General features: G+C 42.1%; 1 protein-coding gene across 8 annotated transcripts in view; it reads left to right on the top strand.

The window, feature by feature from the left end:
- Positions 1 to 18,227, top strand: part of LMO7 (LIM domain 7) — a 136,044-nt gene that overhangs the window by 38,668 nt on the left and 79,149 nt on the right. For all 8 annotated transcript variants that reach the window (XM_049815901.1, XM_049815900.1, XM_049815897.1 and 5 more), the window contains exon 3: positions 741 to 810. In XM_049815901.1, coding sequence (XP_049671858.1) covers positions 741 to 810 — 70 coding nt within the window. The remainder of the gene's footprint in view (positions 1 to 740; positions 811 to 18,227) is intronic.

The raw sequence follows: 18,227 nt of genomic DNA, 5'->3' as shown, positions 1-18,227 counted from the left end.
GACTGAAAACCCGGGTATGAAGGTGCAAGGGTTCCTGTGCAGTATCCTCACTGCAGGACAAGGTGTGCATTTGGGCTTGTGTATTCAACAGTGATGCATTAGTCTGTCCTACCTTCTCGGTTCAGTTATGAATTTTATATAAAGTTAAGAGTGGTATGAGGTGCAATCTCTTCTGGCTGAGACTGAAAACAACCTCTGTGTGTAAATTATGTGTGCCAGAAATGATGGCACACATCTTACTGGGCTTGATAGCATTATGAAAACTGAGTTGATTTCTTACACTTACAGCAATATCAGTGCTTTCACACTGAACTCTGAAAATTAATATTCTGATATATTTTTGATATCTGCTCCATCAGAACTTTTATGTGAAGAAAATCTTTAAATGGGAAATTTGAGACTGATTAACATCACCACCTGTGCAGTAGAAACACAGATCCAGTTCTACCTACGCCTACCCAGGCTTTTTTCTCCTCTTCTTTCTGACTTTGGCATTCTCAGAAATCTCTTTGCCTGTGTGTGACTTGTCCCATTTTTGCTTCTACAGTCTGTTGTTGCTTGTCACTTCTTGGAAAACTAATTTAAAAAAAAAATAAATTAGGGGATGTTAATAGGTTCAAATTTACTTGGTTCAAGTCATATAAGTTAGGACTATGTGCAAACTATTTCTTGATAAGCATTGATGCTCATGCTTAAATAAAGTTGATTATGTAACAGAAAATCATATGACTTCTTTTTAGTTTGATTAACAAGATCAAACCTGGCATCATTAAGAAGATCAATCGTCTGTCAACTCCAATAGCTGGCTTGGTAAGTAATGACATCAAATCTGGTATCTGGGGTATGATACCAAGTTCTGTTTGTTTTTAATGAGCGCTCTCTTGCCTATTGTTCTTACGTGGTCTTGCTACAAAAACCTACTAAGTTTTCAAGATGTTAGTTCCATTTCTCTTTTTGTTTAAAATAGTACCATTTATATGTCGTTGTAGACCACAAAGGTTACCTGCTCTGTGATGTAACTTTATAAATTTAATCAGCTTGTCACTGCATGAAGCTTCACCATCCCCAGATATATCAAGCACTGACAGTTCCTGTGCACAAACCTATGTAGCATTACCTCCCTTTATTTAAAGGCCATCATCCTGTTTTATATTCACAAGCCACTTCAGATGTTCCTTTATTAGGGAATGGGCAGACTAGGAAATGTTCTGTGTAATGGAAGTATTTTTAGAATCTGCTTCTCCCCACCCACAGCAAAGCTTAGGTTGCTTTAAAATAACTCTGATGATGCAAAGATCTCTCCTCAGGCTTCAGCTGAGGGATTTGCTGATGTTTTGGCTGTAAATCACGTTGGGGGGGAAAGGGGGAAGATACATGTAATCGTTTTCACAGGAAATTTGAAAGATTTCCTGTATGCTGTCTGACAAATTTGCTGGTCAGAGGCTGTAGGATAAATTTTGTAGCCATTTAGCATCAGAAATCCTTTTCTGGGTAAACAAATTGAAATAATTTTTTCATCATAATTTTTTCCTATGAAAGCCGTGTTGGCTATTTGTGTCACTAGGGTATCTAGGCCACTTAGTCCTGTCACCAGAACTGTTGGTCTCATCTTTTAAGACTCAAGGTGAACAGTGACATATGCATGATGCCTGTAACAAGCGGAAGATCCCACTTTATGGTAAACATGCAATCTCAACTTTAGGGAGAGTTACCTAATCTCTTAACAGGAGTAGAACGCAAAACATCTCTAGATAATTGTTGGCTCATCCCATTAAAACGTATAAAAACAAAACGTCTGCTTTTGCTGGTCAGCTGTGTATCTCGTTAGAGAAGTGTAGTTAACTTGGCCAGAGGTCATAAGATTGGGTTAACTTGTCATATATTATTGCACAAGCTGAGAATGTGCATTTCCATATCAAATGAATGTAGAAAGTATTAGCTGCCTTTGTCCCAGAAGAGCTCAGGGTATTAGGCTTGCGAATAATGAGTGCTGCACATTCTTTTCCCGTTAAGCATCTGAAAAAGAATTCAAATGAAACCAAAATCATTCTGGGGAGGACAGCACAGTTACTCTAGCAGCAGTTTGATTGCCTAAGTGGCCTCTGAAGTAGCCATTTGATCCAAACCAGAAAACCATAGACTAGATTTCATTTTTGTGGTGACTTAAGCGTTGTCTTGAATCATAACTGTAAGAACTCTTGTTTTTACATGCATTTTTTTTTTGCTTGTTTCCAGATGCAAAAATTTGGAGTATTCATTAGGTGTGTAGTTTATATCTTACTTGTCGTGTGTTATTGTTCCTTCAAGTTGTTTCTAGTTCCTACAAGTATTCAGAAATAAAGGAAAGGGGAGGAAAGGTGAATGGTTCTTCTAAACCAAGATCATCCAGTGGTATTGTTGTTAAAATACCACTTGAAGATAGTCATTGAGAGAGCTGATGTTTTGTGTCAACCCATGAAAAAGGCTTTACATAAATACTTCAGTTTCAGAAGATTGTGATAGTGAGGGCCATAATGGGAGTGTTCCAGAAAATGGTGCTTACGGTGGCAGTAGTAGGAGGGTAGATGTATTTTCCCAGATTTGAAAGGAACATGCTCAGTTATACCAGCTTTGAGAGCCCAGCTTTCATTCTGGCATGTAAACTCAAACTAAAAACAGTGGGTTTGTACATTTATAGAAAAGCAAGCGTTAGTATCTGACAGGCTCAGGATACTGTGGCTTATGATCCACAGGATTTAAAGATGCAAAGAGCTTGCTAAGGAGTTAGCCAGTAGGCTTGTTTGCCATGTTCTGGAAGTATTTTCATTGTTAGTAAGCTGCTTCTCCCACAAATCTGCCTGTAGATAGTGTTTTGTGTGGCTTCATGTATATACTTACATGGTGCTCACTTATGCTGTTTTCAGTGTCTTCCAGTCTTGTATTAATTGCTCCCCACCAAGCCTTTATGAGATTTAGAAAGTACTGTTGGTAGGGAGACTTTTTTCTGTGGTTTGGTTTTTGGTTTATTTGGTTTGTTGTTTTGGTTTTTTTTAAAACCAGATGGAAATTTTAACTTCAAGAGATGGCATTTTTTTCTAAAGGGTAAACAGATGCCACAACTTGAATTCCAGTGTTGCAGATCCTGTAATCTCAAGATCTTTTGATCATGTTCTTTCTACAGCTCCTGTTCGTGGTCCTCTAGACTTATGTCCTCAAATCCATTTTGAAAACATTTTATGCATTCATCATGGGGCAGCTAACATCCATTTCTCTCCTGGCTTTTCTGACTAAAAGGAAACAAAACCCCCATATTCTTAACAGTTTTGTGGCAGTCCGATTATCAGAAGAAAACAAATGCTTGAAAAGACATCTTGTTTCTCCACCCCCCCCCCCCCCTCCACCCCCCCCCCCTTTTTTTTTCTCCACCTCCTTTCCCCTCCAGGAATTTCTTCAGGTTTGGTTTTGTTCTATAGGGAGTTACTTCCATGTAAGTGTGTTTTTTAAGCTTTGTATTCACTTCAAATACTTGGCAGGTTTTTTTCAGCAGTACAGAAACACAGTGCTCAACAGGCATCTTCAGTTGAATCTCCAGAAGGGTTTCATTATATTGTTTCTTTGACTGCATGGTTGTTTTGAAAACAGATTTCTTGAGTAAAATAGGAAGTGAAAGCCTATATGAATAATGAAATATTCTGTTTTGTATGGAGTATTGTGTGCTATACTTTTTGGTATTGACTTAAGGGTGAAGTGCATTTTTTTTTAAATGAAGTAAATGCATTATTAATTTGTTATGTCATACTTACTTTTATGACACCTTAATTATCATAAAATATAATAGTGGGTTTATATTAGCAGGATTGCCTAAATTCCAAGCAAATTTGGGGAACTAAAAACAAGTCTTAGCTTTCACCTTTAGTTTGATTATACTGCTGTCTAGTGATTTTGGATGTGGATTGCAGTGGTTCAGGTACAATCATGGCAGAACAGATAAATACATGTGTTTTGGTGATTAAATACTGAAATGAAACTCAGCATTCAGTTAACAAAAAAATGCTGACTTGGTACCAGGCAAACTTAAAAAAATTGATTAAACTTCTCTCCGGTTTGGCATGGTGCAGGAAGGCTGGGCTGCAGCTTGCGTGGGAGGGTTTATTAATACTTGTTGGGAAGGAGAGTTGGACCGGGCCATAACTTGATCTCCATCTAGCAGCTTGCTGCTGCAGCCCCGCTGCTCCATTTCTCTTCAGAGGCACGTACCTCGTGGTTGGGGTGAGATCTAGCCATCATCTTAGCCATGTTTGTCTATTCATTTATGTTCCAGTTTGGAAAACTGAACTGCTTCACTGGGGGTAAGGCAAATACCAGAGCAGTTGCAGAGAAGCGGTGGTCAAAGGCGGGTGACCGAAGAAGCCTCCATGCAGCTCCTGAGGTGGTTTCCTGAGCAATGAGGGTGCAAAGGACCAACTCCAGTGGTAGTTGCAGAAGGATGCCACTCGCTGCAGGTCAATTTTTAACAGCGCACAGCAGCTTTTGGAGACAGTGACGTCCCTGTAGGTTTCCCGAAGGGGTCTTAGCTGGGACGTGGCTGTTGGTTTGTTTGCTTTAATTTGGGCCGGTTTTTTTAAAGTGCCGTTTGTTTAGAACCTTTGCACTAGAACAGTTTCTGGAAAATGAAAATTTAATTTCTGCTTATCTTTCAAAGCATCTAAAATACACAGTTTGTGTAAAGAGCAGTGTGTATATTTTCCCTAGTACAGCAGAGTAGGCAAGCAAACTGGCACAGAGCAGCAGTTCTTGAAGCCTTCTAGCATTTCTGGGGAACATGGTAAGGGTAACCGAAAGGTCAGAGGATTGTGGAAGTTGGGTTTCATTATGCACGGTAGTGAAAGTGCAGGCTGCCTTAAAAAATCCACTTTTTCTGGTCCATACTTATGTGAAACAGAGATGGGATTTAAGGAAAAGTGACTTAAATTGGTAAATCTTGCTGGGTTCTGATACTGCAAAATGATTTTGCTTAGCATTCTGGGAGGGTGGGTGTGGTAGAAATAAAACACATGCTTAGCAAAAGCAAATGCAAAGAAAACCTGGTTCTTAATAAATCTGGGCTTTTCAGCTTGAATCCCAGCATGTGAGATGATTTGGGTATAATCACACAAGTGGAAGGACTTTGTGGTCTGACAACATATTTTCCAACAAGGCTCTGCAGAGCATTTCGAGGCGCATCTCGGGCTGCAGTGATGTCATTCCCCGGAAACCTCACATTTCCAACTCAGTTGGCTGAACACGGAGAATCATGCACCAGGATGGAAGTCGTAAGACATCATGAGACAGTGGGAAGATGAATGAGTTTTGTGTAGTATATGCAAGCTCGACATATCTGTCAGAATAATACATTGCTCATTGCTCAGGATAAATAACTGTATGCATTGTAGCAAGGCAAAATTTTAGTTAAAGTAAGTTTCCAGCTGAGGCCAGGTGGTGAAGCAAATTCAGAGTTAAGAGTCAGGGTCTCCCTTGGAGAATGGTAGCTAATGGGAACCTTGCCTTGCAACGTACCGATTTGGTTGTTCAAGACCATCTATCTTTCCTTGCAGTTCCTATGAGTAAGGTGGAAGTGCAACACTTTGCTCTGTGGTTGGGAAGTGTTTCATCACATCAGAGGCGTGAGGGCTGTGGTTAAACCACAGGGCAGAGTAGAAGGCTATTGGGATTTTAGGATTGTAAATTAAATGCCATTAGCACTTTTTTTTTTTTAAGTTGGTCCCTGATTTCCAATGAGCAGAGATGTTGCTAACTCTTGACTGTCTCACTGTGAGTGCTGGATGAATGTTAGCACCATATGTCATCTTCGTTAAGTTCTTCAGCTTTGGCAGAGGGGTTTCTGGTGAACTTTTGTTTCCCTTTCACATAAAAGAATAGAACTGCACATCTCTAAGCAGTCCCAGGTTTGAACATGTGCATCTGAAATGTGGGAGTGGAATTTTTTTTGTTGTTGTTCTAGTGGGCAATTAGGGTTCCTTTAGAGTGAAGAACGTCTTGATAGTTTTCCAGGCAGAATTTTTCAAACACTTACTTTCCTGGTTCACCAAGGTCCAACATGCCCCTCTGACAGCTGCTGCTCAAACATCATTTCCTCTCTTTAATGCAAGCTAATATAACACCACTACATTCTATAATGTACTTATTTAATGTGTCAGAAGGTATTTGTTCCACTTGCACCAAGACAACCACCTCAAACAGTGCCCGAAAGCCACTTTGTTGTGGAGATCATCGGCATGTACCTCCTAAACCAGGAAAGTAGGGAATAATAAAGGTGAGAATAGAGAAATGTGAAAGAAAGCTATACCAAAATGAAAGGGGAGATAAAGATAGGGGTGGAGAAGATAAAAATTGTGCCATAAAAAAAAAAAAAAACCCAACATTTTTCTGAGCCTTTGTGCCTAACACTCCACTGCAAACCATGGAACCGCCCTGGTACTTCCTTATCTCATGTCATCAAGTAGAGCTGGCCAGTATTTCCTTTTCTGTGGGAAAGTTTTCTCGATGGGGTTGTTTTTTGTGTTGCAGGGGAATGGCATGCAGATGATTTTTTTTTTATTATTATTATTTTTTGTACTTTATATAGGACACTTCTAAAACAATTTCTCAGGTAAAATCCACACTTGCAAAATGAAGGTTATTTCAGTTATATGTTTTATTTAGAACATGGCTTCGAAGTTCCTTGTCTAGATTACTTAGAATCAAATTAGTTGTATTTTCCACTTAGATTTAAAAATCTGATAGTAATATTAATATAAGAGGTTTTATTCTAATTTAAAAAAGAATCCTTTTCTCCAAGCAGCTCTACTTCCAAAGTTCACTACTTCATGCTGAAAATCCTATTTATTTTTTCCTGCTGTTGATCTTCTTGTGTTTAGTATAGCCTTTATATTGGTCCATGCTTTCTGTCTTCTTGCATTTTGTATTTTTTTTTTAAATAATTTGAATTTTTAAATATTAAACTTCTGCTCTGTGACTTTGACTAGTATGGGCTACATTAGTAATAGTAGCTTGTCTGGTATGAGAAAATGAGTATAAGAGAACTCCTTTCTATTCTTCATGAAAAATCAGGAAGGGCAAATACACAAAGACATGGACTAAGTTGCATAAAAGCTGCTGTTGTTTGCTTTGGTTTGCTCCCAAACACCAAAAAATAAAGGCTCAAACCTGGATGGAATTGCTGGTTGTACAGCAACTAACAGTGTCCAAAAGCGCTCATAGGAAGTAGCCTCATAGATTTTGGTCGAGAGCTGGCTAGTGAGCTGATAACTATTTGACGTGCTCCGTTTGCTTGTCTGATGTTTTCTTTGTGCAGCGAAGAGGGAATAATACTGAGTGATGTGGAGCGTTGCTTTTTCTTCTGAAGGTTTAAGTCACCTTTCTGAAGAGTACCAGCACACATCATGGCTAACGCGGCGGCTGTGGGCTCTGCCTCGAGCCCTGCCTCCGTCGCCCTCTCTCGTGGCTGACCTGAGCCTTGGGATTTTGATTTGTCTCTGGACTGTAAATTCAGAGGTACAGGGTGAGTGCATACGCAGCACTGCTGTGAAGAGTGAAGTTGCGTAAGTCCTGTTTGATGTCTTTCACCTGGGAGCTGATTAATCTGGTATTGCTTTTTGTAAGGCAAGGCACAAGATGAAACATGTCTTTTTCTGAGAAGTTGATAATTTCAACGTGTAAACAAAGTTAAAGAGGCATCATTGCCTGTTTTGCAGATGGATATGCTCAGCACGTTGTTGGGGAATTCAGAAAGACAAGTATTTTAAGAGACTTCTGGTTACTTGGCATAATCCTTACTTGCATGAGTGGAGATTTTTGTTTTACAATAGCAATTGGTGTTTCTTCTGACGTTTAACTTCAGTATGGCTAACACTGGAGAGGAAGGAAGAGAAAGTGAAAGTGCGTATGGTCTGACAGAACTCGTGCCCTGCATCCAAAATGTGCTCTCCTTTATAGGGCAGCCTATACATTTAATGCAGGTTCAGGAGCACTTCAGATGGCAGAAATGAGGTCAGGTTCCTCTTTATAGTAGTTATCTACCTCTTTTCATTCAATATCCTTTTTATGCTGCAGATAACAAAACTTTCCAAAAGTGGTTTCCTTTTTCTTGTGGGAAGCAAGAGATTTGTCGGAAATGGGAAACATCGCACCCATTTTTAAAAAGGGTAGAAAGGAGGACCCTGGGAACTACCAACCTGTCAGTGTCACCTCTGTGCCTGGAAAGATCGCAGTGGGATCGAGTGCACCCTCAGCAAGTCTGCAGATGACGCCAAGCTGAGTGGTGTGGTTGGCATGCCTGAGGGACAGGATGGCATTCAGAGGGTCCTGGACAAGCTCCCGAAGTTGGCCCATGTGAACCTCATGAAGTTCAACAAGGCCAAGTGCAAGGTCCTGCACCTGGGTCGGGGCAACCCCCGGTATCAGTACAGGCTGGGGGATGAAGGGATTGAGAGCAGCCCTGCGGAGAAGGACTCGGGGGTACTGGTGGATGAAAAGCTGGACGTGAGCTGGCAACGTGCGCTCGCAGCCCAGAAAGCCAACCGTACCCTGGGCCACATCAAAAGCAGCGTGACCAGCAGGTCGAGCGAGGTGATTCTGCCCCGCTGCTCTGCGCTGGTGAGAGCCCACCTGCAGTGCTGCGTCCAGCTCTGGGGTCCTCAGCACAGGAAAGACGTGGACCTGTTGGAAGGGGTCCGGGGGGGGGGCACAAAAATGATCAGAGGGATGGAACACCTCTCCTATGGAGAAAGGCTGAGAGAGTTGGAGTTGTTCAGCCTGGAGAAAAGAAGGCTCCAGGGAGACCTTGTTGCGGCCTTTCAGTATTTAAAGGGGGCTTATAAGAAAGATGGGGACAAACTTTTTAGTAGGGCCTGTTGCGATAGGACAAGAGGTAACAGTTTTAAACTAAAAGAGGGTAGGCTTAGGCTAGATATAAGGAAGAAATTTTGTATGATGAAGGTGGTGAACCACTGGCACAGGTTGCCCAGAGAAGTGGTAGATGTCCCATCCCTGGCAACATTCAAAGTCAGGTTGGACGGGGCTCTGAGCAACCTGATCTAGTTGAAGATGTCCCTGCTCGCTGCAGGGGGCTTGGACTAGATGGCCTTTGAAGGTCCCTTCCAACCCAAACTGTTCTATGATTTTTCTTCAGTAAAGAAACAGTAATTGCCAGGAAGGACAGCATAACTTTAAGTGATCATATTTTACTATACTTGAAAAACAAACAAGGAATTTGAGGCACCATGTTCTCTGTGTTTGGTTTGGTTTTTTTTTTTTGTGGGGATGTTTTGTGTTGGGTTTGGTTTGGGGGGATTTTTTTTTTTAGTTTGTCGTTCCCCCCCCACACCTCCCCCTCCCCCAGATACTTCAGCCTGTTGTTATACTTAACTTGAAACCTGTCTCCTCTGGCAAATGATATAGTTTCATTAAATACTGAAAAGCATTTTAATGTATAGTGATATGTTTACTGCATTGTTTTAAGTAAGTGCAGTAACATTTTCAGATTTTTAAAGTGCTTAAACCAGATGAGGACTTCTACCTACTGTTACCAAACATACGCCTTAAGTATCTAGTTTTGTTCTGACAAGTACAATTACATGGGAGGGGAAGCTTTTTTTCTTTGATCAGTGGTCCAGCTGAAGTGCTCAGACAAGTTTCCTGGACATAAGAGAATTTATATTAGTCTGAGAAAATCTCTTTTCACCTGGGAAGTGACACAGCATGGTATTTCAAATGTAACCATCAAGAAATGTGTTAAATTTCTTACTTAATGAATTTTAGTGACATTTTTGTCAGTGGTATAAAAAATGCAATTGGAACTTAGGATGTGTGTTTCCGTTGTAAAATTCAGAAGGTTCAGTTGCCATTGCTTCAAACTCCTAAGCAGGTGTTACCTTTTTTTTTTTTTTTGGGGGGGGGGGGGGGGGGGGGAGATTTTCATCCCCAAGTTTGTGTGCCCATCGCTTTCCCAAATTTGAATTGAGTTATGACTTTTTGGTGGTCTTTGTAAATTTATGAAGCATTTTAGAAACCTGATCATTATGCTTAATAATTTAAGAAAATTCTTACCTCTTGTATAAAAAGTCTTTAAAATGTTATATCTTAGAGTACTTTGCAAAGAGCTCTTTACCGTGGTTTCAATTCTATGCCTGAAGATAGAGCATGGGCAGAGGGAGTTTTAGTGGCTTTCCTGAGGTCAATTGAGTAGGGTGGGGGTGAAATTTTGACTTCCAGTCCAATTCTTTCATAGCCTATACTGCGAACCAAAAAAAAAGAAGTATGTCTGACCTGAGTTCTGAGAACCTAAAACTGTAAATTAACAAATGTCAGGAGTGATGCAAGACCTGATAGGAATGTATGTGGAACTATAAATCACTTCTGGTACTCTTTCTACTGTCTTATGGGAAAGAGGAATGTGGCTTGTATGGAAACACCTCTGTTAGACAATTAAGAAAAGAGGGCTGTGTGCTAGAAAGGAAGTATGGTTATTAATAGTTAGAGATGACATTGTTCTCTAGTCTTTCAGTGCCTGATAGTGGGAGTATGTAATCTCAGCAGTGGTTTACTGATGTTTTGTGCCCTTCTGCTTGAAAACATATGGTATGTTTCAGCCTTAGCTCTGAATTTCCTTTAATTGTTTTCTGTTGCTGCCTAAACACTTTGAAATGTAGGGTGTGGGGAAAGGGGAGGTTGATGCAAAGTCTTTGTGACATTTTTAGTAGCTGCTCAAGACTTCGATCAGGCAGAATGAAATCCAGACGCTGGATTGAACTTGACAGGTTTTGGGTGGGTGATGATGAAGTGAAATGTATCTAGGAGACATAAGTGGGGAGAAACTATATGGGTGCAGACCCCAGGAAATAGTGGTTCAGCTACTCGCCCTGGTCTCTTGTCAGGGGACAGTAAGTGCTGTGCCTATTGGTTGATCTCCATGAATTGAAAGTAGTATTTGGGGGATGCTTTAAATGAGATAATGTCTTCCAAATCGATGCTTCTGGCATGTTACTGGGATGAGATGTCAAAATGCTAAGTAATTAATTTAAAAATTCTTGTAAACTAACTGTAAAGTAATATGATTGACAGCAAGAACTTCCTAATGTGGAAAGTTTTCATCCCTCTTCCTGCTCTAAACCAAAGCTCTGAATAAGTATGACCCTTTCTGCCTCAACTTGCCAGCACTTAAAAAAAATACATAAATTTGGTTGCCAAACGAACTGCAAAAAATTTCCATTTATCAACTCAATCAGCTGTAGTCTGTCATATACTCTGTCATTTGTGTGCTATTTTTATTTCCTTAAATAACTGATGACTGTTTCTGTGTTTGTGAAGAAACATTCCTTCCTAACTGGAAAAAAAAAAAAATGTCAACCACGTAGAAAAGGTACACACCTTAAATCATACTTGTGACATTTGTAATCTGATTTCTTCTGCCTTTGCCAAGGAAGTGCGGTGTTGAGATTTCTTGCGGCAGTTGGTGTTTATCTGTGTTAAATCTTCATAAGCTGGACGCTACAGTGCTTTTTTTTTCTCTGGGTTGTCAGATATGTATTGATGTGCAGTGTTTAAAATTCATGGCAATTTCCAAAGAAAGTAGACGTTAATTGCAGCGGCGATAACTCTTTCTGCGGTATCAGTGCTGGAGCCATACAGCTATGCTACTCACTCTTCTGTTTGGTACAAAATCCTCATACCACATCTTTTAACGCCTGTCTGAACACCTCCGCGCCCGTGTGCCCATGCTGAATCACCCTCCTCCGGTGATGTATGTAAAAGATCTATTAAAAACGATGCCAACACCAAATGCTGCTGAATGCAGAGTGCCGAGACGCTGCAGCTGCGGTGATGGAGCTTGCTTTCTGCGGGGCGTGAGGATGGGGGGAGACACGAGGAAGCCTGGCACTAAGGCAGATTGTCTCCCAAGCCCCTCTTTGATCCGGGCGTGCAGGGGGAGCTTCTCTGCACCATGGGATAAACCGACGTAGGGCAGCAAGGGTTAAATAGGGTACTAGCATGCTGCTCCTCTTGAGAAACAAAAGGCGTCTGGCTGCTGAAGGAAGCAAAGTTAGAGGAAACTTCCAAATTCTCTTCTAAGAAGAGTGAAGTACTAAACCATAGTCTAAAAGTCGGGGACTATGTGAATTGAGGATCTGAGGCAACTTGCTGTCTATCAAGCCCTACGTACAGAGGGGCTGAATTTCATCTGTATCATATTGTTAACCTGTGTGAGCAAAACAGAAAAACTTGTGTGTACAAATAAGAAGTGTGTGTGGGGAGCGAGCTCTGCCAAAATGTTCAGTGTTTCAAGAACAAGAGGTCTTTACTTCTTTTATTACTCATTAGGCTTCAGGGGAGTTTCACCTTTAAGTGGATTACTGTCATTCCAGTTCTGTGTAGTGGGGTGACTTGGCACTGGAGTATTTTACACACTTCACTTGTAAAGTCTGTTTTGTATAAACTGTTTGGGGTGAAAAGCACATCACTTGATTCCACACACACACACACGCACACACACCGCCGCTATTTTTTTTTTTTCTTGACTTTGACTGGAATGCAAGTAACTGGTGGGAAAGTTAAGGCTTGTCTAAACAGGGAAATAGCCTGGGATGGTTATTCCATACTGGCTTTCCAAGCCTGTGCTTTCTTTACAGTAAGAATGCCTGCAAGTGGGCAAGTTAAATTCCCTTTGTCTTGTCTGAAATGGGATGAAGCTGTGCAGTGCAGAGAGCTCTCTGGATTGACAAGGCGTGCCTGCCCGGGTTGCTCATGTGCTGTACTTCTGCCCTTCTCCTTTCCAGCTGGCCTTATTTGGTAGCAGTGACATCCCAGAAACACACCTGCAGTTTACAACCTTGATAGTCACTCTCCCTTATCAATAAAAGGCTCATTTGGTACATGTTGTTGCCATAATATACGGCTGTAATGTTATAGTGAAGGTTATGCTGTAGCTTGGTGAGAGACATGGGTCTGGGAGGGATTTTGAATCACTGGGGACAGTTGGTCCCTTCCTGTGTCAAGCACCTTGAAAACTGTCAACTTGGAAGTTCTGCTTCAAAAGAAAGCCATTAATTTCTGTTCTGTGTTTTCCTTGATGCCATTACTCCCGTTTGAAAGAAACTGTGGAGGTCAGTGCTGGAAGAGGTTGCAGGTAATGAGGTGAGCTGGGCAGAGAGGTCTTCTGCTGGCCATTACCCGTGGCGGTGGGCAGCACCAGGAGCCGAGGAACAAACTCTGGGGAACGTCCTTCAACACGCACCTTGGTCTTACAGAGCTCTGTGATGGGTTGCTGTCATCACAGATGGCATTGGGGTTTGGGGAGTGGATGGGCCCAAACCAAAATGCTTCTTGCCTAAGGCTGCATCAGAACGTGGTTTATGTAATGGTTGGACTCTGGTGGGACATGTGAATTGCAACAGTGAAAAGGAATGTTCGTCTTCCTTGGCTGTCATTTACAATTATTGATACTGGGAGCACCAAGGTAACAGGAGACTTTATGGAAACGGTTTTCTTCCTGCCTTCTGGCAGCAGGAGCACCTGCTTTTTGAGAGGAAGGCTGGAAGTGAATCGTTGGTGTCTGTAGTAGTGCTGGGGCAGGGACTCCTTGTGTCAAGGATCACAGTAATTTATTGTTTTACACAATGTGGAAAAACAACGAAGGGCACGCGGAGGGGAGTGGCAAAGCAATTAGCACTGTTTCTGATCTTTGGCCAATACAGTGCTCCATATGTGCTGTTATAGGTGGGATAATTTCCCCAACAGAAGCCTTGAGGTCACTCTTAAGTTAAATTATGCCTGCAGGATGATTGTTTTAATTATTATTTTTAGTTTGGGGCCCAAAAAGGGAGGAAAAAAGTAGTTTAACTATTCCACCCACCCCTCCTTCTCCTTTTGGTTCAAGGTCGAACCCGTTAGCAGCCTTTGGAGAAACACGGAGAGCTGTAGGAGCTGGGATTGCAATCTATAGATGGGATGAGGGGGTGATGGGCACTGAGCATCCTGATGGGCAAGGCCAAGGTGGTAATTGGGAGTTCCTGGCTCCCAGGGCTGTGGTCAGACCACAAGGTTTGTTCAGCCCCATTCCCTGCTCTCCCCCCTCTGCCCCCACCCCGCACCCAGAGCCAGCACTAATAACCGAAACGTACCTCCGAGGAAGAGCAAGTTACCCAACTTGTTCAACGGGCTCCCGCTGAAGGTTTCTTCCCTTACCCCACCTCTGAATATAAACAATGCGGAGCTGTGCAGTGATGCTGCTTCAGAATGCAGCTCTAAATTCTGTATTACACTGATGTGGCCTGGCTTTAGTGGTCAGTATAATGCTGCATCTATGAAATAACGTTTTCTACTTTTAAAAAATACCTCTTTTTGTAATGGAAATAGGCCCTTACTTAAGGGAATGAGGGTGCCAATAAAGAGGATTTGTTGTGAATGCAGAGCTGAAGGAGACGCAGTGTAAGCTTTCAAGATGACTCCAAATGTCTTCATAACTAAGAAACATGTCTGTTAAATATGATGTATTCGGATGATTTTCAGAATTCTGTAGCCAAAAAAATGCATCAGTCTCTCTTCCTAAAATGTCAAAAGTTTTTGTTGCTAGGCACTGGAGGTACTGAGTGGTTTTTTCTTTCATTTTTTTGGGAGCCTGGAAATTGAAAACAACTTCTGGCACCAAGTCACGGTCTGGATGATGCTGTGATACTTACATGCAAACACGCTTCATGGTCGTGGAAGCATTGGGTGCCATTATGAAATTATGTCCCCATCCTTCCCCTTCATACTCTGGGGAAAAAAACCCCAAACCTAACATCCTCCCCCAAAAAAACCCAAAACCAAACAAAACCCAAACCACCAGAAACCGAAACAGAGCTTGAATAGCAGTGGAAGCAAAGGCTTTAACTGAAATGGTTGGTATTTGCACGAGACAGCGGACTGTCTTTGTCTATTGGCTGATGCAGCCAGGAAAAACAGAAAAACACTATTAATTAAATTATTTTTCTCCCAGGTGCCAACTAATTGAAAGATGTGCCATAACTTGCATGCCTACAAGATCTCAGTGTGTTTTGGTGCATGCATAGGGTTTCAGAGAAACAGTTAACTAGGGAGAAGACAGGCTTGCAACACAGCATGACTGCGCCCTAAAGAAAGCAAATGTATTTACAGACTTGTTTAAATTAATATTCCTGCCCCACCCAGATAATCATGATAATGAGGGATTTATTTTTTTAATTAAATTTCAGCTCAAATATACAAGCCAAATTTAGTGTGATGGTGCATTGCACATGAGTAGTCAAAATAAGACGGTATTTACGCATTCTTATATGGAGACCTCTCTTCTTAATTACTTTTCACTTCGTGCTCTTTCACTTCTGAGATTTTTAAAATTCTTTTTGTCTTTTACCCATTGTATGTCCCTTCTCAGTTTTTCTTTTTTTTTTTTCTACGTAAGGTCAGCTCTTTTCTCGACGCTTTTTGCATGTCTGCTCCTGTCTTTTGCCTCATCTCCCTGTTGCTCGTGCTAGTTTTTTTCCATTTTAGAAGTGCCCTTTCTTTTTACCCCCTGTGTTTTTAGGTGTTGAGGAACCTATGTACTTCCCCACCACCTCACCGGTGCTATATGGTTGTCTTCCTTTCCATAGTGCTGCATCATCTTTGTCTCAAGTTCTTGCCATGGTGACATACATCAGGAGCTGATGACAGGTGCAACAGCACCACTGCCAGTTGTGATCCCGTGATTTTTTTAATTACTTGTTTTAATTTTATTTTTTTTTTTTTAAAGGAAAGCGTCCATGGTTTTGTGTTTTCTATGCAGTTACTGGATTCTTTCTTCTTCTTTGCGGTGTGGAGGATAGCGATGGGACCGAGGAGCCCTGCAGCGGCAGCCCTGCTCTTCCCACCCCGTTCAGCTGCTGCTCTGGCGCAGCCCCCTGCCCTCGCCTCGGAGCAGAAGCAGCGCTGAGGTCTGTCAAGGAGGGGCAGGGGGGACTCAGCGCTTCCCTCTCCTCATGTCCATGAGGTTGCAGGAGTGAGAAAGGCAACCCTGCTCTGCTAGGACGTTGGAGGGAGGGCATGGACCACAGTCTCAGTTTCAATATGGGCATGGCATCTTGGCTCCTTCACAACGTTGGTTAGAGGGGGATGCTTTAGCAACAGGCGGAGGGAGGGTTTTGTGGCTAGTGATGCCCCATGGGGACCAGAAAGGCAGGTGCATGCCTGAAAGCGAGCGGTATTGTTTGTCATTCCTCCGAACGGTGGTATTTAAATGCCTGCTCGTGGATGACCTGCTTCCCACTGCCGGCTCCGTCTCTCCCGCGTAACAATTTTGCAGAATTTTTGGGTGCGGTTTCCTTTGAAGTTTGAGGCAAAAATGAAATGCTGAATGGTAATAGCTCTACCTAGTCAGCATTCTGTGCTGTGCATTTATGTAAGTCTGTACGACGTGTGGGAAACTCGAGTCGTGCTGGGAGCATCTGAAATGCTCTGCTGTTTCATTATGCGCGCCGGCTGGGAAAATCAGTCCCATCCTGTCCCCCTCCCCAGTCTCCTTCCGACTTCTGCCCCCCCCCCCCAAACATTTAGAAGTAGTAATAACATACCAGAAATGAATTGCACTTGAATTTTGTGGTTAAGACTTCAGGCTTTATTTTTGTTGTGATTTAAAACCTGTAATTCTACGATGCTAATTCCAACTTCAGATGCTTAGGGAAATGTACTGATGGAGCTCTGTATTAAAATCATCTAGTTGATTTTTGTCCATGTTATCCCTGTTAGTTCAGGAGCTTTCTCTTTTAATGGTTGGAAACCTTATATTTTCTGCATAAATATATTTGATCTGCCTCACCATGGATCCTTGCTTTTGGACTGCGCAGCTCTTCTCTCCCCTTCTGGTTTTGCTTCCCTTGTGCTGGTAGATGGCAGCAGTATTGCCTCTTGTGCTCCATTTTACTGGTATAACGGAACCAAGTTCTCCAGTTCTCATTATAAAGGTCCCTTGTCTTCCCTCATCATCATACTACTCTTTCTCTGCAACTCTGCTGTTTGAATCTTTCTTAAATTTGAATGGCCTGCCCTCATTTACAGAGATTGGGAACACCTCGTTGGAAGACTGGGGTTGTGGATACAAGCATGAACCCTTTCTTCTCAAGCATGCTGCTTCGGTGGCTTGTGGTCACCAGGAGATAGGTTTGGTGTGTTGTGTTTCTCCAGGCTTTTGAGTTCTGAATGTTTAAAAATAATTCTTTTTGTGGAGTATGATGAGATTCCGATCGCAGTATACCCTTTGGAGCTGAAGTGGTAACGATCATTAGTCTTATTAAAGTGCAGTTATAGTGGTAAAAGTCATAGCATGATGACTTCTATATTTGAGTGCGTTAATCACCAAACAATGTTCCTGTTCACATTTCTAATGATAAATCTAATTGCAAGGTTGATAGCTTGTCTTTTTTTTTTTTTTTTCCTGCTTATTTCTGTGGTGCTCTTTAAAATTCATTTTCAGGTTCATTCTTCTGGTAGAGTTTAAAACAGCTGCTAGCTATTTTGAGGTCTGCAGCTTCAGTGATATACTGCGATGATTAGGGATGGTCAAGAATAACTTGGCAAGGACAGTATTTAGAAGTGCTCATTTGTTGAAATTATACCTTTTTCTGTCAATATCCAAACTTGAGCAATAGCCTTTTGGGTAACCTCTCTTGATGCTCTGGGGGTGAATGCCAGGCCGTGACGGGAGATCTGCTGTTGGGGCGGTCACCTGCGAGATGGCCGGCGTAATTCAAACTGCTGACTTGGGAGCTGGGGGAGGCAGATTTTGAACCATGTTTTATCCTGCATGCCAGCGAATGCCACGACTAGCTGTGTTCTGCCTCCCGTGTTCTCTCCCCCTACCTCTGACTCGTTTCTGAAGGTCTTGACTCATGTCGGTGATGATGTTCTCGGGGGCTGTAAGTGTTATTTATCAGAGGGCTGATATTTGATAGGTTTAACTGCTGCAACACCTTCAAAATTTAATTCTTTTGTGCGCCAGCAGTTTGGTGGTTGTGCAGCCGAGCAGCCACTGATGAGCAGCTCTGCTGCTTTGTTTTCGTTGTGCTGGGGGTGTAGGCAGAATCCATTTCTTTAAATCGCCGACTCTTCTTCCTTGTTTACCTGCACAATGTGCTCGTTCTCTGCAGTTCAGTTAACGTAACCCCTCGGTTTTGGAGTTTACTCTGAGCTTTAACGAC

The sequence above is a fragment of the Accipiter gentilis genome, chromosome 13 (genome assembly GCF_929443795.1).
Source record: "Accipiter gentilis chromosome 13, bAccGen1.1, whole genome shotgun sequence".
In the NCBI taxonomy this organism is placed as follows: domain Eukaryota; kingdom Metazoa; phylum Chordata; class Aves; order Accipitriformes; family Accipitridae; genus Astur; species Astur gentilis.
This window is presented reverse-complemented; position numbering and strand designations above follow the sequence as displayed.